The 20,421-nt window shown below is 43.0% G+C and overlaps 1 protein-coding gene across 1 annotated transcript; it reads right to left on the minus strand.

Moving 5' to 3' along the window:
- Positions 1 to 10,785: 10,785 nt before the first annotated feature.
- Positions 10,786 to 20,415, minus strand: LOC104548185 (chromosome unknown open reading frame, human C21orf59). Its single transcript, XM_010194131.1, has 7 exons — positions 20,311 to 20,415; positions 18,360 to 18,527; positions 16,505 to 16,572; positions 14,262 to 14,420; positions 13,617 to 13,748; positions 11,299 to 11,394; positions 10,786 to 11,198 (listed from the first exon to the last, which is right to left on the minus strand). The coding sequence occupies exons 2-7, from the start codon at positions 18,523 to 18,525 to the stop codon at positions 11,088 to 11,090; spliced, it is 732 nt and encodes a 243-aa protein (XP_010192433.1). The 5' UTR covers positions 18,526 to 18,527; positions 20,311 to 20,415; the 3' UTR covers positions 10,786 to 11,087.
- Positions 20,416 to 20,421: the final 6 nt, after the last annotated feature.

Raw genomic sequence — 20,421 nt, forward strand, 5'->3', positions numbered from 1 at the left:
TTCCTCTGGTACCAGTGATCCTGATTACAAGGGAACTTGAAGTCCAGTTGATGCAGTTACTTCAAAGAGAGACATGAAAGAAGGGTCCCTCTCTGGCCTGGGAGGTCTGGAAACAAATCTGCAAAGTGCCCGGTACTTCAGTGAATATTTTCGTGGTTTGAGAATCAGTTTCTTTAGTAGCAGTCTAGAGAGATTTTACAGTACTTCTCCAAGTCTACCCCTTCTTCTGTAAAGCACATAGCCACCAGATACAGCTAGCCCTAGGGGTTAAAGCACTGCTGAAGCATGGGCATGAGGGCAAAAATCAATCAGTGTTCAAGGCCTTCAGTGCCCTTTTGTTAAGGAAAAGATCACCATTCAGCCCTCAGAAGATGCCTGCCCAAGATGTAATTCTGCTGGCAAATTTGTGAAGCACAAGCTTGAAAATAGCTGCTTTCATAAAAGACTCCTGAAGTTGACACAGAGTAAGAACACTTCCTAAGTGAAATTCTGTATTAATTTTTCTGATATTAAAGCATGGTGTAGAGACAGCATTTGATAGACAGTTATAGTCTCAGGGGTTTCTTGTAAGTAATTTTGCAATCACTTGAAAATTGTTCAGACCAGTCAGATTTGGTTTCAGACGGACAGAAAATTGAATCAGAAATGTATCTAAGTTGAAAACACAACCATCCTGTCTTTAAATAAAACGTCTTCAGTATTTTAACTGCAGTCCACAGGGAAACTACTGAACAAAAGGAGGAAAAATGTCACTTCCTATTGGTAATACTTCATGAGTTCACTGTGCTTTCCCACTCAGATGCTGTGCGTCTACGTAGAATGAAGCTGTATGAAACACTTGGAAAGAAAAAAAGTGACACGACTTGTCATTTCCTACTGATACAAAGTCGAATTAAGCATGGGAAAACTTTAAAGAGAGGAAGGGGGCTTCCTCAGATGACTAAGGCGCAAGCCTGTGCTCAGCTGGAACACTCTTAGCAGTGATTAGCATCCTATCAGCGGAAGGAAGAGGGGCTGAAGAGACGGATGGAGAGCTTAGGTCACCCGTGGCACTGGGAAACTGCATGAAATGCTCGGGGCAGCCCAGGAGCCTGGGCTTTCCAATAGAAAGCCATTGTCACCTGTGCCATTGCACAATATCCATGAATAGGTTTTGGTTTGGAAAAACCCCATGCCTTTGTTGTGAGAGTGGAAGAAGGCAGATTTTCCTTTTGCCAGCCCTGGTGGTAGGTGTGGGACAGCTCTGCTCAGGACCTGGCTGCTTCCTCCTGACTCATGGGGGCAGGTGCCACCCATTTCTGGGTCACAAAGAAAGGGGACTGAGCTACATCCCAATGCTTCCCCTTGCTGGCAGACTGTACTAGTAAAAAAGTGGATCATCTTCCTCTTACTGACCCTCTAAAGAGGCCATCATTCAATTGCAGAGGGCTGGGCTCCAATGCAGGACAAATGAGGCTGAAGGCAGGGGCTCCCGGGGGCTGCCCCTTCCCCACCACAGGACCCTGCTCCAGCTGTCTCCCCAAAATGCTGAGCCCCAATGAAACTCCCTCCTGAAGAGCCTGGGACCCACAGGCCAGCCGATCTCCAGCTGATCTATTTTTGGACGTTATCTGTCTGGCAGTTAGTATTTATACTCACTGAAATTCATTATTTTTCCTCATTCTTTATCTGTAAGCCCCTTTGAGGTTTTCGTCCTGAAGCTGACGAAAACCAGGAGTTAGTCTTTCCACCAGACTTTCACTTTGCTCAAGCCTGGCTAAAATTAACATGTCCTAGGGGTGGCCACAGCATCACAGACTGGTTGAGGTTGGAAGTCGCCTCTGAAGGGTATCTGGTCCAATCCCCTGCTCAAGCAGGGCCACCTAGAGCCAGTTGCCATGGACCATGTCCACACGGCTTTTGAATATCTCCAATGTTGGAGAATCCACAACCTCCCTGGGCAACCTATGCCAGTGCTTGGTCATTCTCACGGAGAAAAAATGTTTCCTAATGTTCAGAGGAAACCCTCTGTGTTTCAGTTGGTGCCCATTGCCTCTGGTCATTGCCTCTGGCACAGTGATCCTTTCCCTGTTGTTTTGTTCACTTCATTCATGCGTGTCTTCCATTTGATAGTCCTGCTTTGGGGTTCCTGTCTGAAAACAGGGGTGTTCATTCCTGGTGATGGAGCAACCAAAGTGGCAGCAGATCAGCAGAAAACAGCCTGTAACTTGGAGGTTAGTCCCCTCCTTGAAGCAAAACCAAAAAACACTGCACTTTTCCCAATTCCCAGTTCTCTCATCTACTTTTACCACCCTAGAGGAAAATAATCCTTTGTATTAAAGTGAAGATTAGCAATTTTTTTCTATTACTTTTGTATATTTCCCTGTAAATGACTTAACAGACATGATTCTCTCCTGATTTTCCTCCCTGCCTGTCCCCACAGGCTGCAGGGGGGCAGTAAAGGACTTCCACAGGTTCCAGAAAAGAGCCTGCTTCCCAATATGGAGCATTTCACCGCCTCTGGGAACATATTTTGAGGAAAAAAGTGTTTTTAACAACGCATGCCTGTTTGTATCCTCAAACACAGTGAACAAAGCCCCATCGTGAGCCCCAGCACCAGGGCTTGGCAGGGCAGGGATAGCAGCTTTTGCTCCAGACCAGGAGGTCGAGCTTTGCTTAGGAGCTGTTCCCCTGACTGAATTGTTTATAGTCTGAGTTTGGGTCGCTTTTTTATACTTTTTTTGCATAAACATCCCAAGCCTAATTGAGGAAAGCCATCAAGTAGTGGTTCACCTTGTTCCCAAATGTTCGCTGTTCACAGCGCTCTGAAACTTGGTGTGAAAAGAAACACGGACAAACCCAAGAAACAGAACCTGAATTGTGTCAACATTTCTGTAATAACACCTCTACAGAAAAAAGCAGCCAGCACAGAAAACAGAAAATTATTGGGTAACATACTTACCTGACCCAAGCCCACACAAATCAGAGTTTTATGGGAAAAGCACAGTGTATGCCCATTAAACAGTGGGTACCGTAAGGCAGGCTCATTTCTCTGGCGGGTCTGCTTTACTGGAACAGGAGCAATGGCTCTGGATTTGGCTGCTTATTAGTGGGATGCATCAGCTGAAAAAACAAGCAGCAGAAATGCCGCAGCTGGTAGGTACTTCATTTCCAGGCTTAGGGCAGAAATATCATTGAGGAGGGTGCCCCAGGCCAGCAGCAATGCTACGGGGAGGGCATTTTGGGGCTAGCAGCAGAATGAAGTTTCAGCAGTAAAATCCCTGCAAGGGCCCAGAAACGGAGCTGAAGAAGAAAATATCACAAAGGAGAGCTTGCAAGTTGTTTGGCTGTAACTGTTAGGTTCATGCTATGGGTATAGCTGGAAAACGATGTGCATCTGAAAATGGTATGACCCAGCATGGAGACCTAAACCTGCTGGAAGGCACTGTGCAATACTGGTGTGGCTGTTTTAACTCCCCACTCCCACCTTTAAAATAACCCAGAGTCTTCCACCAGGAATCCCTGGTTGAGGCTGCAGGAAGCAGTCAATAAATCCTTCTGAAACTCACACCTTTTATCGGGAGCCACTCAGGTGTGGCACCCAACGCTTGTGTGATGCTGCAGCCAGAAATCCCCGGCGTCACCCAGCGATTTCGCAGGAGGCACCTGTGATCGGTGGGGCAACACGCTGCTGCCCAGGGGGGAAAGAGGGAGGGGTTGGCAGGGAAGGAAGGTGCGGGTAGGGCTGGGGGCGAGCTGGGGTGAGGGCAGAGGCTGGAGCAACCTGGGAAAGCAAAGCCTGGGAGAGCAAAACTGTACATGTGCAAGCAAGGAGTTAAGGACTGAAACCAGGCATGGACACCATCCAGTTGGCTTCATCTGTACGTTGGGAAGTGCGAGGGATGAATGACCACAAACATCCTTTTTTGCAAGATGTGTGGCTGAGCGATGGAGAATTCAAGCGTGAGTCAAGGTAAGGGATTTTACGTCGCCTGTGACGTTGTCTGCAGTGGGTTTTCTTGTGCTCCAAAAGCCCACCCAGACCTTGTGAAGCAAACGGAGGTCACACAGTTTAAGTGGTGCTGAGGGTGCTCCCCATTGTGCTGTCAAGTGTCACTTTTAGAGATGAAGAGAAAGTGAGGTCCTGCCAGCCCCCGAGTACCACAACCCCAGCAGACCCCCTGGGTGGCTGCCCCACAGTGGTTACCCTTGGTCCAGGTGCTCTAAAAAGTCTCTGGCAAACCAAGACCTCCAGGGATCTCCTGCAGCATTAGGGCACTGATTTGCTTTCTCACATTCTCATTTCTGAGGGAAAAAACCCTCAAACAACCCAGATCAAACATGCAGTCGGCCCAGTACTGTAATAAATAACCACATTTTCCAGCACTGTAGAAAATGGTAGAACTTGTGGCTTCTCATAGAGAAAGAGACACATCCCACAGCTTTGGTGACATCCTGGTTCCCACCTGGGCAGGCATCAGACACCTGGAATGCACCTTCAGACACCCAGGGCACCTGAAAAATACACATCTGGGGCAGGGGTCTTGTGTGTGTGTGCATTGGTGACCTCCCATTAACAATTCCTACTGCAGAGTAATTACGGCTGTAGTGGATCGCCGGCATGCCAGCTGTGGGGTGCCAGCCCTATACAACTCCTCAGACTCTTTTTTAAGACTGTTGCATTTTTAGGACCATGTATTGTTAAGACCCAAAGACATGACGGTAATGCCCAGTCATTCATTCTTCTGGGGTAGCAAGAGCCTGAAAGCGCCAGCCAGAGCTCACACCTTCTTCATGCAGTGGAGTCAACCAGCTAGGAAATAAAAATCTGTAGGGAACCTTGGTAGGTCCAGTCACAACGGAGCTGCTTGCTGTTTGGGTTTTTTTTTCGAAAAATCAGTACCCTGAGCAACATGATCTGGTTTTGAAGCTGGATCTGGTTCAGAACCAGGCCCTGCTCCAAGTACGTGGTAAGACCAGCAGCCCTCATGAAGTCCTCCCAACCTAAATTGTTTCCTGAGCCTGTGACCAGCACTAACCACACCTGGAAGCCAGCCTTCGGAGCTGCCACAACCCCCACACTCCAGCCTTTTGGTCCTGATGCAACTCCAGCACCCTGCCTATCTATCTCCAACAAAAATTTAAAATGTGGTTTCCAAAAAAAATCCCTCTTCAGGAAAGAGGTGAAATCTCCTTTTCTGAATGAGGCCGCAGGGCGTTGCTGAGGCGGGGAGAGGCAGGAAGAAACAGAGCTGCAAACCCACGTCTGACCACTGCACCGGGGACCATCATGGGCTGAATCCTTCAACCACAGGAGCTGTCGCATGGGTGAGACACGAAGCAGAGGTGGTGTGAAATATCACACAGCCGTGCCCCCAGCCCCTTATCCTGTAACACGAGCAGCGGCTCTATGCTGATTGTCAGGGGAAAAAATCCCCACACAACAATTTTTAACTGCAACGTTGTAAGTACTTGGCTGTATTACTCAGCCTTTGCTGAGAGCTGCTTTCACAAACACAACCCTTGGAATAAAACAATAATTAGCTTTTCTTTCTCCTTGAGGAAGTGCCAGATTTCCTATTTTTGCTATAAACTTCCTCATTCTCCACATAACCCCGCTGTGGCTGCTGTACGGGGCCTGTACTCACCAGAGTGCAGGATGGGGACATGCACAGCCCTCAACACAGGTGGGCAAGCGGGTTTGGGTGAGGCACAGCCAACCCCCAGCACGTGTGGGCAGCCCAGGCAAAGAGGGGGCAGCCCGTGGGTGCCCCAGGCCACTGCCACCCCATCACCCAGTGCCCTGAGGTGGCGGGCAAGGACAGGAACAGCCAAAGCAAAGGTGTGAGCTCATGCTCTCAGTGACTCCTGACTCGCACACCGATGATAGCCGTAGATGGTTGTCAGTGGTGAGCAGAAACAAGAGCTGCACCCCAGCGGGGTGACAGTGCTGCCAAAAGCAGTGGTTCCAGCTCCCTGTGTCCATTGGGCCCCTACCACCAGGACGGAGTCGGGGACCGGGTGCTCACCGGTGGTTTTTGCCCATGACCCTCACATGATAAAATGGAACAGGAAATGATGTTTGTGGAGCCAGGAGCACCTGTCAGTGGGCATGGAGCAGATTTGGGGTGGCATTGGTGTCTCAAGGCAGAGCAGCACCTGCCCTGCAACCCAGGGAGCACAGCTGATCTCCTAGGAAGTGGCACAGGAGCCACATCTACACAGCATCGAGTGCCTGTGCCTTGCTTCCTCTCACGCTCCTGTTCAAGGAAACCATATGTTAAGGAGTGTAACAGCGTTAGCAACTCTCACAACACATAATATAAACTTCCATTAATCAGGACTGTGATATGGCCACAAAATAAACAGTTTAGCAACGTTCTGCTGTGCGTGTCCTTTGATAGAGAACGGATTTTCCCTCTGCAAGGGCACGTCTGCTATCAAACTTCCAGAAATAAACAGTTTAGAAGAAAGATAAAACGCTTTCGCACATTTGCAAACCTACACGTGGTGTTCCCATCTCATAATTCTCCTGTTCTTTCATGCAGCTATATAAATATCTATAGCCTTTGCTTTGTTCCTGGACTCTTTCATCTTTCTCCAGCAAGTTCATTCAGTGTCAGCCACAACAAATGAATCCAGCAGCCCCACAGGTGGCAAAGGTGAGTAGAAAAACATGGAGATTCTTCCTTATTAATTACTTTCTATGCCTGATTTTCCCTTACTTTTAGAGGGGAAATGACAATATGAAAAGCACCATAATTAAAGGTCCTATTCAAACACCCCCCTCGGAATTCTCCATATCACACAGAATCACAGAATTGCTCGGTTGGAAAAGACCTCTGAGATCATCACATCCAACTGTTCCTGTCTGCCCCCTAAACCATATCCCTAAGTACCTCATCTACCCGCTTTTTAAATACATCCAGGGATGGTGACTCCACCACCTCCCTGGGCAGCCTGTTCCAGTTTCTGAAGATCCTCTCAGTAAAGAACTTCCTCCTTATCTCCAACCTGAACCTCCCTTGGCACAGCTTGGTGCCGTTTCCCCTTGTTCTATCCTCCATCACCTGGGAGAAGAGACCAGCACCCACCTCTCTACAACCTCCCTTTAGGTAGTTGTAGGTGGTGATGAGGTCTCCCCTCAGCCTTCTCTTCTCCAGGCTAAACAACCCCAGTTCCCTCAGCCGCTCCTCATAAGGCTTGTTCTCCAGAACCCTCACCATCCTTGTGGCTCTTCTCTGAACACGGGTAATTTAAAAGTCTCTTTTTTTTCCCCTGAAACAGTAACTCTCAACAAGTCTTGACGATGCAATAAAGCTCCTTGGGCTCCTTTGGCACATATGCCAGCCGCAGAGAGAACTCTGCTGGGAGGAAGGTGCTAGTGGTTTTGTCACAGAAAACCAGGTACTCACAGTCGTGGATGCACAGCGGGGTTTAATGAGAGTATCCAGGGAGTATAGATACTTTACTGCTTATGTTATTTTCAAGTTGTCTCCTCTGCTATTGAACACTTTCCTGGTACCAAATGGCCAGAAGCCAACGATTACTTTAGTTATTTACAGGACTGGGAGCCCACAGAACAAACTCCTCAGAATACTGCTAATCTAAGATGAAAGCTCTATTTGCAGGAGGGATTCAGATGGATATTTTCAAGCATTTGTTCTAACTGATCCAAAACATCTGGGAAACTTCCTGCCAAGGCCACTAATCTCCATGCAGTCATGACTAAACTCAAGGAACTAAAAAAAGCCGCTTTCAAAAGACGAGGAGCCAGCAAGTAAGTACTGGGGTGTGTAAATGCCAATAAATAAGTGCTGGAAGGTAAGGTCACGGTGCAACCCCTGCTCCGGGAGCGGATCTCCAGACCAGATCGCTTACTGGCAATCAGTCTTTCAGGAATCTCCCTCCCAGGTCGGCAGGATAAAACTCACACAGCACAGCTGGCTGTCCTCAGGCGCCTTCTTAAACAGCAAAGATGAGATTCTGGGGAGCGGGAAGTGTTGTCACAAGCAGCACAGGAAACAAAGCGATCCCTGGAAGAATTCCGTTTGGGAACTGCCAGGTTGTAACTCCCCCCGGATACAAAATGTACCAGGCTGCCGCAAAACTCGCTTTAGAAGCTTAGAAACAGGACTACATTTTTTTCTGGCTGCCAAAAGGACATAAATATTTTAGAGCATTGCTGGAAAAGAGAGAAACAAGTATGCAACAACCTCAAGTCATTAATCTATAAATAGTAATTCAATTATTTTTTAAGGAAATGTATAATTGCCCAAACAAAATAATTACTTTCCTGGACCTGTTTTGAAATTTGGGCTGTCAGACAGCATCCATACACATCCCTATGACACCCATTAAGGAGAGCATTGCAAGAGAGAGCGGAGAGGAGGGAGAGGTTTTGTAGCTGTAGAAGCCCCCTTAAAAGCCATCTCTGGCAACTCAGGACTCTTACAGCTGGTAGGACAGATCAGGAGCTAGAGCTGGGTGACTAACAGCTTTTATAATAAATCAATCCATTAATTTTATGACTTTACAATTATTTCACTGAGTGTTGCCGATCCCACTTATAGATCGAGAAGATTCATCGCATCTCTGTGGGCTGCAACGATCCCAGTGATATTAAGAAACTAAGAAGTTCCAGATTTTCTTTACCCTTTGACAACAGCAAAGGAGCACATAAGGAAAAAAGCCTTCTGCTACAGAAACAGTTAAAAACGTCCCAGGAATTGCACAGGACGCTGATTTTCATCTGACAGAGTGGCAGAACAAGGTATTCTTTTAAAACCCGCTCCACTTGCTTGACACATTGAAATAATTCCAAGTAGTTTTAAAATATACTGTTTGATGTTTCGCAACTTAGAAAAATCGCACATACTGTTGGGTTTTTGTTGTGGTCTTTTTTAAAAAAGTTACGGTAAAGTTGCTATTCCAGACAAACCACCAGACATAAAACCTTTCCTAAAAGAATCAGTGACTGAAGTAAAAACACCATTAAGAGTTAATGGCGCTAATTCTCTTTTCTATATTCAATCTCCCAGCTGTGAGTTCAACAAACACTTCAGTTTAACTTGATAAGCGTCTCCTTCAACCACGCTAACACTTAAAGGAAATTATTTTTTTCATTGCAATGGAAAAAACCTGCTCACAAAACACTTTTGCTTTGTCATTTTACAATGACTCAAACAAGCAGAGAGATTTAAGCCAGCAGTGTTGAGGTTTGTGAATCTGGAGAGCCACAACCACAGTTTTTTAAGTGGACAGTTGTGACTACAGACTTTATTTCCATCTTGTTGCACTGGCAGGTTTGGCAAGGCAGGAAGCTTCTGGCTGATAATCTCAGATGTTTGTGTTTCCAAATGTCTCTGCAATCTCAGATGTTTGTGTTTCCAAATGTCTCTGCCACTAAACCCTCCTGACATGGGGATTAGGGCATGAATAAGACAAAAAAAACTATCAATGACAAATGTCAAATGCGGGTGTAAGTTCAGACAGCAAACATAACCCACCTGACTTCCAGAGCTGCTGAACAGCTCCACAGTGCCATAACATTTGCACCTGCAAAAAATATTTCACATTAAAATCTGACATAAACTACGCACTGAGGAACAAGCCTGTTCTTAGACTATTGGAGTCTGTGAACGTGATCTGGTTTGGCTCAGGTGGAAAGGAAGCACAGGCGAGCAGGGGCAACTTGGTATCCTGAAGCCTTCTGCAAACTACAAACCCAATGTCCTTAGCTGGCTTGCCTTTCGGCACTGCAGAACCAAAAGGGTGGGCATTCTTGACACCCTGCTGTCCTAGGGACAACTGCTTTGAGGTGTGAATGAAGACACCATATTAACCATTGGCTGGGTGCCCACATCAGCTCACCTCTTTTTAAAACACTCAGTTGATCCTCACACAAAATTTTCTGGGCACACTGGCTTTCTACTGCTCAGCGACCTGATGAGGAGGCACATCTACCTCCATAGGAAAGCACTTCCTTTAAGGACACAGAAGTCTAAACATGTAAAATTTGAGCAACTCATTTCTAAACATGAATTATCTACCTAGATAATTCTAGAGATTTAATTATCCATTAGTCAAACTGTATCCCAAATCAGAATTCTCTCTTCAAAACCAGACACATTTGCTTCAAGTCTACCGGCATTTCCTTCATTAGTCTTGAACCCAGAATTGACTGATGCTGTATTTTAGAAATGGTAACAGGATCCTAAATGTCAAGCATACAGTGGAAACACTCTCCAATAAACTTCATGACTTCTCATTTTACAATGCTGACTTGTTAGAAATGAAACACTTCTAATCCAGTCACAATAATCTTAGAAGTACTTCCATGTTAGAGATCTCGACCTAGTAAACTTGGTTTTATTGTATCCAATCTGCTTGCAAATGACGCTTACTTTTGTAAACAGATTTCTGTCAACCTTTACAAAAAAGCACAGTGGCTAACAGCTTGTTAAACTGAATGACATCCCTAGGTTGGCTTCCAATGTCAATGAAAACTAAACCAAAAGGATCAAAACAAAGCACTCCACAAGGATCTTAATGTTATTTGTTATTATATAAAAGTACTTCCTTTAAACAATTTTTAGGAGGTCAACTCATTTTTAAAATAATATTTTGGAACTAGCTATGTTGAAATGCAAACAAGCACAGAAAAATTCATTAAATTTCACTGGATTAGCCTGGGAAAACTGATTTCTTATAAAATAAATTACGTTCTACAGACTGCACCATCTAAAAGAAAGGCAAAAATCAGGAAGAAAGTATAAAGACCACTCAAAACAAGACCAAATATCCTAGTGTATATTTACTAGATATATCATCTATGAAATAGCTTAATATGTCAATATTCAAATTACAAGTTTCTAATAAAATAATAAACTTCAACAGGATTGATTTAGTTCTTTGCAGAAACAAGTGCTGCTACAGTTACACAGAAGTGTAAACACTTATTGAAAACCTAAGGTTGAAACAGGCACCCGCTATAGAAGTGACAATTTCAGCTGTTGTCAGGATCTACTGCACACAACACAACTCCCCATTGCAAACAAGGGTATCAACCAAACAGCTTTAAGAGGCAAAAAGGTGTTTGCAGAGCTTCATCTTGGACCCCATTTGATGTCTTTTACACCATGAAATTGCCTTTTCAGAGCATTGTTGTCTGCCCACTCAGCATTTAGAAATGAGTCGTCGTCATCCTCTTCTAGTTTCTGTAAACAGAACCGAGAGGTTAAGGTGGCAGCAACATGCATAACCTGCGGTCAGTGCCTATGACAGCACAGCTCTCCTACAGCAAAATGACACTGTTACCTTAAGTTCCTCCTGCTTTCTGTGGCAGTACAGCATCATCTGTTTTTGCTCTTCATGACACATCAGTGGTTCACGCCCTGGAGCTCCTTGTCCTTTCTGAAAGGGAAATCATAAATTTTATTTATGATGGCATTTGGGATACAAAAGAGAAGCTGTTATTCAAAGATAGCAAAGTCTTTCTTCAGACAATAGGATTTCTCAAATTTAATAAGGTCCCTCAAGACAGGAAAACAGATCTTGAGAAACTTCTGCTGCATTCAAGTGAGAATTATTTTTTCATCTCAATATCTGACTCATGCTGTCAATTTTGTGGACATCAGTGGGAGCTGCAAACAGGACTGAGTCTATTTTACTTAAGCTTCCTCTCTAAAAGACATAATAAATCTCTCTGCTTTAAGGTCATTCTAGGTATCTCGGGATGGGCACATCCATCTTTAGCTCCCCTGCTAACACAGACTCAAGATGGCATAAGACTAAGTAAAGCAGGGAAGGCAGCCAGTTACAAAATACTACAAATAAAAGAAATTACAAATAAAAGAAAAACTCTAAAAGAAATTTTATTTGTTACTACAAATAAAAGCACTTCTATTTTACCAGGCAACTGTCCTCATGAAAGAAATTATGCACACAGCAGAAAACAGCTGATGACAGCTATTGTCAACAACAGCAAACAGACCAGTTTGAATGGAGATGGTGAATCCTCTCTGGAACAAAAAAGGTCTGAGGTGGTTTAAATTAGCTCTCCAACTCAAGAATGCAGGCATCCCTTGTCAGATACAAAATGACCGTACTACTTTGCATTCTCTGAGGAGGTCCAACAACTAATTAGACAGTAAGACAACTTTCCGGGGAGCCTACACTTCAATGGCTGTTGAGTTGTCACACAATTTTTCAGTTACCCTCATAGGAGAGGGAAAGCAATTCTGGTCTTCTAAATGACAGATACATAAAATGACTTGACTTATCTTTGAGTAATTCTATTACAGACACCTGCAGATAGTAAGATCTGCCATAAACACAAATGCTTTCTGTGGCAGAGAAGCTCTCACTGACATAGAAATGAAATGCAGCTCCAGAATAATTCTGAGCTATGGTAAGTACTCAGACATTTGACAAAAGCACCCTTTGAATGGGATTTTATAGATAGATACATACATACGTACACACACACACACACACACACGTAAACAGGGGGAGCATCTTATGACAAAGCTCTGAAAATGCACTGAAATACCAAACATGCTTCCTTTGAGCATTCTCACCAGAGATGAACACATCTGCACAGTTAGGACAAAATCATTTAGTCCAAAAAATAATGAAAAGTCCCAGTAGCTTGGTGCTAATTGTGATATTGCAAGAACATGATCATTGTGCCAGACATCAGTCCACACTTAATGACTGACTTTTGCTGAAGCCTGGGCTCTATAAACTGAGGAGCAGCAGGAGATCTTTGCCTCATTCTAGCTCATTATTCCAGAGGATGACTCAGACCTGTGTTCACAATTAACACAGGAGGCCTCATCTGCTTCAACACATCTGACGACTGGGAACTCTCATTTCTTTACAAAAAGTTCAGCTGGAAGCTTTAGGTGAGCTGCAGCTGACAGGACAATTCAGTGCAGGCCCAGCAGCTTGCTTTTTCTTCTAGCATGCAGCGAGCTTTCACTGAACACTTTAGGAGAGCATAAGTTCAGGCTCTTCCACAAGCTGCGTCCTCTCGGAGAAGAGACATAGCCACATTTCCAAGGCAACTGAGACCATTGGAGGCCCTGCCATCAAGAAACTCCGGACATCACAAGCCGGGAACTACTGAGTTACAGACACTGTCTTTCAGACACAGAACAGACTGAAACAGGGATGAGAGGTACCCACACCACGTAAGCACAAAACATCCATATTGGTTTTTAAAGGCCAGAATATAGTGAGAAAAACTTTCACAAGTACAATTAGAAAAACTAGGCAGACTGAATGACTGGGTCTGTTCAGTGCTCTGCACTGAGATGGAACTGAGAGCCAGCTGAGGTTTTTTAAACTTTTCAGTTTGCATTTCAACTATTTTCAAATATCTCTTTGTTGTACTTCAGAAAAATGCTATGGAGCAAGTAATAGTAACTACAGTATTTAACTGACAGGCAAAGGAATTACTTGAGGAAAAATCAAAATATAATAAATTAAAACCTTAAAATAGATGCAGTTTTAAGACACTCAAGCCAGAACTAATTTAATCCATTTCATATACCTATGGACAATTGTCTTCCACAGAGAATTAGACAGCCAAAGGTGAGTACCTTGAAAAGAAATCTCCCAATGGTACTTACTTTCTGTATCTTGACAATGATGGTTGTTTTCTCATTTTTGCCTACATAGTCAGAGAGCAACTTTGATTCTTTCAACTCCTTTCCTGCCCACCATAATTGTGCTTCTGATTCTGGTATAACTTCAAGTCCAGCCTGTGACAAACAAACAAACAAGGTAAAGTGTTGGCAGGTGTTGGCTTTTGCTTTTTTTCAAAATCAGATTTTTTTTCTCGGAAAATCTTTCTGCAATTCTTAACTGATAAGCCAAAGTAGTTCACCTGATTTTACACTATACTTTTCTATACTTTTGCTACATTTTTCTCCACATATTAATCTACAGCATTTTCATTCATATTCCATTTGATCTTGATCTAACAAACACTCTGGGCAACAAATTCACAATGCTGGCATTAGAAAGAAATGACAAACTATTTAAGATGGGCCCAAGACTTACCTGAACTCAACTTTGTAGGTAACATTTGAAATAAACTTCATTCATCTTATTTCTAGTTAAGTTATTGGTGTGCTTTTACATAAGCTATCAGACAAAAATATTAAACTAAATCTGTCATGCAAATGAAAGCAACCTTCATTTATAAAATGGAGAACAGTATAGCACATATTTAACCCAGGCACTACATATAATCCAAATATATCACTGCATACATGAGTTCCTGATAAGTCTTCTTTATCTTCAAACTCCAGCCTAATTGGATCATGTGGAGGCAATCCCATTGGATACACGATCATCACAGCCCCTCGGAGCTGGTCCAGTGCATCTTTCACCGTCTCCATATAAACACACACATTGGCCTGAACTTGTTTCTGAAACACAGGCAAGGATGACTGGTAACTTAAAAAAATATGCAGAAAGACTTTGCTTTGTAGTCAGTTCAAGGTTTAAACAGTGGGATACTTGAGCAAAGCTAACTGAGTGCACAAAGATACTAAGAGCACAATTTTTCTCAATTGAATATCGACTTCTGAATACATCACTATACTTCTTCCCCTCTCAGACTGAGGGCGGTGTGTGGAGGGAAGAGATCTTCACTAAATTGTGCAGGGCACATTTAGTAACAATTGTCTGTGGGATACAGGCATTCAAACAAGTCTGCATATGACCACAAAAACTGGATGCGAGTCTTCTGTCCCAACTACTTGTGATTCATGAACAAGATTCAAAACAGTAACATTCAAGTGAGGGCTAGAGAAAGAGTCTAAAACTTGAGGAAAAAACAGAGCACACATGAACACAAGAGTAAAGCTTGGCATATTGCATGGCTTATGCAGAGATCTGTAAGATCAAACACTTGAGATCATTCCAAACCCTACTGCAATGGACAGAGGAAAAACAAGAGACATCTGGAAGAGACGAAAAAGGTTTTGCTTACAGATTTGACAGTTCCAACATTTAAAGTAATAAGTTCTATAAAAAAGAGAGTAAGAGAATGTTGCCTCCTTGTGGACATTCTTAAACTAGTTAACTGGCAAGTACAACTGCTTTCTCAATCTCAGATAATTAACTTTTTTTTTTAATACACAGGCATATTTCTTCATTTTCATCATTACAAAGTGGTGAACCTAACAAACCACTTCAGAAACTACCCTTAACTTCATTCACCAGTGAATGACAGTGATTTCTGGCATAAGTCAGCATGCAGTGCAGCAGTTCTGCAACTTTTTATTGTAAATGACAACACGGTATATAATTGGAAGTTTCACCCAGGAAGATCTGAAAAGTGGAGACCAGATCTGCAGATATTTTTGCCTCAAGAAGTAAAATTACTCATTTTCTCCCTGTTTAGAAACAGAGTTGATAAGATGCTATCCAACAGAAAAAAAAGTCTATCTGGAGAAAATCTTTATAGTTCAGAAGCTTTAATCTGAAACATCTCATAGATTTTGCTATGACTCAGAACAGTTTGGCTGAAATCCTGCCTCAATTCAGGAAAGGTCTGCTGCAACTCAGTGCACTGGTAGTGCTGCCAGGCGACAAGGCAGCTCCTCTGCTTGCCTCCACAAGGCCTTTGGAAACACTGGGCTACTCACTCTAAATCACTGATAGGACAATGTTATCAGCAATAAAATAGCCAAGAAGGCCAATTTAAGTGCACAGGCAATACTAAAAATTCAGTAACATTATCTATTTGCATAACTGGTTTAAAGCTGCTCTAAAGCTCCACACATACCAATTCCCAGAATTGTAGGAGAGGGGAGAAGAAAATTACTTGCAGATGTTTACAAAAAAGCAATCTGATAATAAATGCTACTTCATTTGTGTTTCAAAGTCACATGAAAGCTGAGGCACAATACAGAGCATCTACAGATCTGGTAAAGTGAGGTTGAATACTTAAGCCCATAGTGCCATCAGGGCATACCCTCACACTTATCTTTAAACACACACAACTCATTGGGACTGAGCATGAGTACAAGTATTTGTAAGGACTAATCTAAGAGATTAGAACATATTTTTCAATTAATTATACATAAGACTCAAAAGACTACATTAACGAGCAAAAGGTATTTTATTCCAGGAACATCACAGAACGCAGTTAATATTTCACCAGAAAACATGACAAGCGTTCGCCTAAAGAATACATCAATAGCAAATTAAGAGCATGTGGATAAAATTAAATGTGATTTAATCATTCAGTGTGGTTTCGGCTGCCAGCATTCACTTGGAGTTTAATATCTGATTCCTTAACTTGTTGAACCAGCTTGCCAAAAGCCATTAAGAAAATCATTAACAGAAATGTCAGTTTTTATTAGACTATTCACATCACTTCAGGATATTACTCAAAAATTGTCAGCACTCACTCTGAAAAAAGTCTGTTTTTTCTTAAGCAGCCCAACTGCATAACATCTAGTAAGAAAGCCCCACATACCACATGCTACTTCAGGAAACTTACCTTGGAGATTAATGCCTTGGCTTCCTCTATTGTCTTCTTTATAACTTGCTGCATTTTTTCATTTGGAGCTAAAAATAAGAGACACATATTTAATAGTCTACATTTACTATAAAGAAACCAAGCAAATGACCTGTCCAGGTTATTGTCTACTGTAAGCAAATGAAACATTGTTAAATCACAAAGCAAGAGAGACACTACTAAGTTGCAGTCTATTGTACCAGTTTGATAGTTCACTGCTGTATTTCTTACTAACTTAAGAAACAAAGCAGTATTTCTTCTGGAAGAGCCAAACTTACTTTCCCACAAAGACATTTGACTGGTATTTGGAACTTATTTGGGACAAAAGTACTGAGTAGAAAGCAACAGCCGTAATTTCATACTCGCCACAACCAAAAACAAGCCTCTCTTTCCCATGCTGTACTTATTACTATCGTGGGCTGTGCTGGCAGATGTTCATAAAAGGGGAGAAGAACTTGGAATTTTCTGACTTTTTTCCAATTAAAATTTCAATCTGACAGCAAATGCAGTTTTGTGAATACAATGTGCATTTCATACTATAGTTATCTACTTTAACTGTTTTAAAAAGCCTCTCCTCAAAACCAAAAATCCAATTAAATCATATGCATTCACAGCTGAACATTTAAATGCATCATTCAATGGTATTTAATTTGGCCCACATTTACATGCTGTTCAATATTACAACTTTGTTAACTTCACAAAGCAGTCGTCTAGCTAACAAATAAATGCCCGAGTACAACTACAAGTAAAAATGGTTCTGTCCTTTCGATGAAGTTGCTTGCAAATTTTTACTGTAAGGGCTAGCGCTGCTCACAGCCATGCCAAACAAGACAGGTTTTGTCCACAGGTCTATGTATGAGACACTCAGCTATTTCTGAGAACGCTGCTAGGAGGGAAATCTGTTTAGCTATAATATAAGCTCATAATCAAGTTCAGCAAGGGCTTAAATTCGATTTGGCTATGCGCTGTGTTAGAAGAATAATGTTCCCCAAAATAAGACACTTGGAGTAAGGTGTTTGTGTACGACAAGACTAAGTTATTCAAAGATTCCTCCTTAGCTGAGCTGCCCTGCAGTCAGCGTCTAAAGGGCTGCTGACCCTTAAGGGCTGTGGTGGTGTCAGGAGTACAGGGACAGACAGCAAGAATACAATTGCGGTCTCTCTTCTGTGCAATCAGCCCTCACGCTCTCGACTCTAAAGTGGGATATCCATGCCAAGTGCTATGGCAAAACCGCTTGGCTGCAGTTGCAGAAGGAAAAAGTGACAGGAGCGAGTTCAGTAAGTCTGAGTCATAGTGGACCAGGAAAAATATTACAAAAACAACCTGTTAATGTATCTTGGAGCCTCTGGAGAAAACCAGTACACATGTATGCATTTACAAATGAGGAGAATAAATTAAAGTGAAAGAGTCAAGCTTGCTTCTGATAATTGGTTACTTATCTTCGGAGTTTACTTCCAAGTGCTACAGTTGTGAAGTTAAATAACATATGCGCTGAAGAGATATACTACTACTTAGGTTTTTACATCAACATTACACCAGGCCCTAATCCAAGACAGAAGACTTAGCATGTAACTGATATTTTAGCTCTTGAAATAGCTACTACGACTACCTCTAATATAGTTTATTTATAAGACTATTTTAGTAACTGGCAAATAAAAATTAACCAGCTAATATGTTGGCCCAAAATATGTATACTTAGTATCTACTCATTTTTGTTCATCTTTCAGGACAGTGAGGTATAAGCAAAAGTTCCAGAATTATGGTTTTTATGTTCCTCATTGTATTGTAGATTATCTGTGTTTGCAGGGAAAGAAACAAACATTTATGATTGATTTACCATGTCCATTTCTTCGCCCAATTTTATCCTTCTTGAAGACACTTCCACCACTTGGTACACACTTTTCTGCCCACTCATCCTTTAACTTCAGTTCTTCGATTTGCTCATCTGTCAGTCCGTGCATATTATAAGGCAAGAAAACACCATGCTCTGCCAGATCCTCCATCTCTTTAAAGTGTTGAGAGAACAAGATTAAAAATCTGTGTTACTGAGAACATATTATTTACAAAAACCCTTTCACATTATGTACACACAGGCAAAACCTACTCCTAGCCTTCAGTACCTAAGGAGCTACGTATATGGAATAAATAATAAGGTATATATAAATATATATACTCAAATATTTAGTTATATGTGCTGTAATTACATCATAATTCATACATTTCACATATATATGAAACAATGTAACAAATAACACAGTGCTGGTATGCAAACCTAGACAATATTTGCTGGCCATAAACTTTTTCTTTTTGCTATTTCCTTAGTCATCTTTAGCTGACTGCGTATTCCTTTTTCTAAGTACTTTTGGGAAAGCAACTTCTTTTGAAATTGAAAAACACTTTATTGTCATACAGTAATTAATTTCTTTGCAGTTCAGAAAGCATGTAACTGGACTATCTACACAACATCCAACCCAAGGGGTCAAATTCACACCCAGAATGAAATAAAGAGTGTCTACTACAATTTATGTCTAACCAAGGAAAGTCAGTACAGGGCAATCCTAGCTGAGACAACAGAGGTGGTGTAAACTCTGGTTACCAGGGCAGTCTCATGCAGTGAGAGCAGAGAGTGTGCAGATGCAATTTCCTAACCCTTCTGTCCAGCCTACCACATCTGACCCACAGCCTGCAAGCTACACTCACTGCCTTCCCGCAGAACAATTTATACAGCACTCAGCCTGCTTCACAGCATCCTTTCCTTGAAGGCCCTCAAGCCTCTTTACCATCACCATATTAATTAAAGCATACCCATCTTGCAACAGACAGAGACAAATGAAATAAATGGCAATTCTGTTCCTATGGCTGGGAATATAGGCACACACAGGAAAACATAAAGCCTAAGGCTAAATCAGCAAGTACTATGCAGCAACAGCAGCAGACCTGTAGAAAGAGGGAGTGCTGAAAATATGGTAGCCACAGTGTTCAGCTTTTGGAATTTTTAAAATTCAGATTAGCCTCAGTACAGCCTCATACACCACATACATATTTGCAGCCAGACCACATCAGGTGTAGACAGGCTGCATCCTTCAGGCCAGTCTCATCTGAAGGGAATCCCACTTCATGCATTCCCAGGCTGATTCACAACGCAAACCAAAGTGTGGTCAGCAGGGACAAACAGTAAATACTTTCCAAAAGCCAACTGCCGAATTGAACTAAAGCACTAATTTAGACCCATCCAGCGACTCTCCATCACATGGCAAGTGGATGCCTCGCACCACACATGAAAATTTCATTCACGTGTAGGGTACGCTGCTGGGCACAGACAACTGATGCAGCCACTATGGGACAGGATGTGCTGCAGTTTAGTCATGAGCTTTCAGCCACGTACAGCAGGAAGCTCAGAGCTGTATGGTGTCCAAAAAGTAGGGACTACTGAAATAACAGAAGGTGGGAATTCACACATGGTTTGGCGTTTTTGGTGGGTATTCACTGTCCTCGTAAATTTAGGGGAGGACGACTTGTCTGCTGCTAAGCTGGGATTTGAGAGGTGTTTCTTAACCCCAGCCAGTGTAAAACTCTTGTAAGGCCGCAGCCAAGCAACCTCGCCGTGCCACCCCTCAGCTCCCAGGCTGCGAGCCAGCGGGGTACACACTCAGAAGCCGGGCTCCCATCCTTTCGAAAGTCACCCGTCTCCCCTCCTCAGAGCTCCGCACTCATCGGAGGTGCGGCCAGGCCCGGGGCAGGCGGTGAGCCCGCTACCGGGGAGAGGGAGAAGGGCGGCGGGCCAGTACCTGTGCAGAGGCGCTGCACCTTCAGCCTCCCGTTGTAGATGCGGGCGACGAGGGGCACCAGGTCGGCCAGGCGGGCGCTGCCGCCCACCTCCAGCAGGAACTGGCTCTCGT

Source organism: Mesitornis unicolor, unplaced genomic scaffold (genome assembly GCF_000695765.1).
Source record: "Mesitornis unicolor isolate BGI_N332 unplaced genomic scaffold, ASM69576v1 scaffold34851, whole genome shotgun sequence".
In the NCBI taxonomy this organism is placed as follows: Eukaryota; Metazoa; Chordata; class Aves; order Mesitornithiformes; family Mesitornithidae; genus Mesitornis; species Mesitornis unicolor.

Bases quoted from the DNA above. Each gene is read 5' to 3' on its own strand.
- LOC104548185 (XM_010194131.1), bottom strand. From the start codon at position 18,525: ATGGAGGATCTGGCAGAGCATGGTGTTTTCTTGCCTTATAATATGCAC. The intron at 14,421-16,504 runs GTAAGTTTCCTG...CCTGTGTTTCAG, and splicing joins CCAAGGCATTAATCTCCAAG to AAACAAGTTCAGGCCAATGT. The intron at 11,199-11,298 runs GTAACAGTGTCA...TTCTGTTTACAG, and splicing joins GAAAGCAGGAGGAACTTAAG to AAACTAGAAGAGGATGACGA.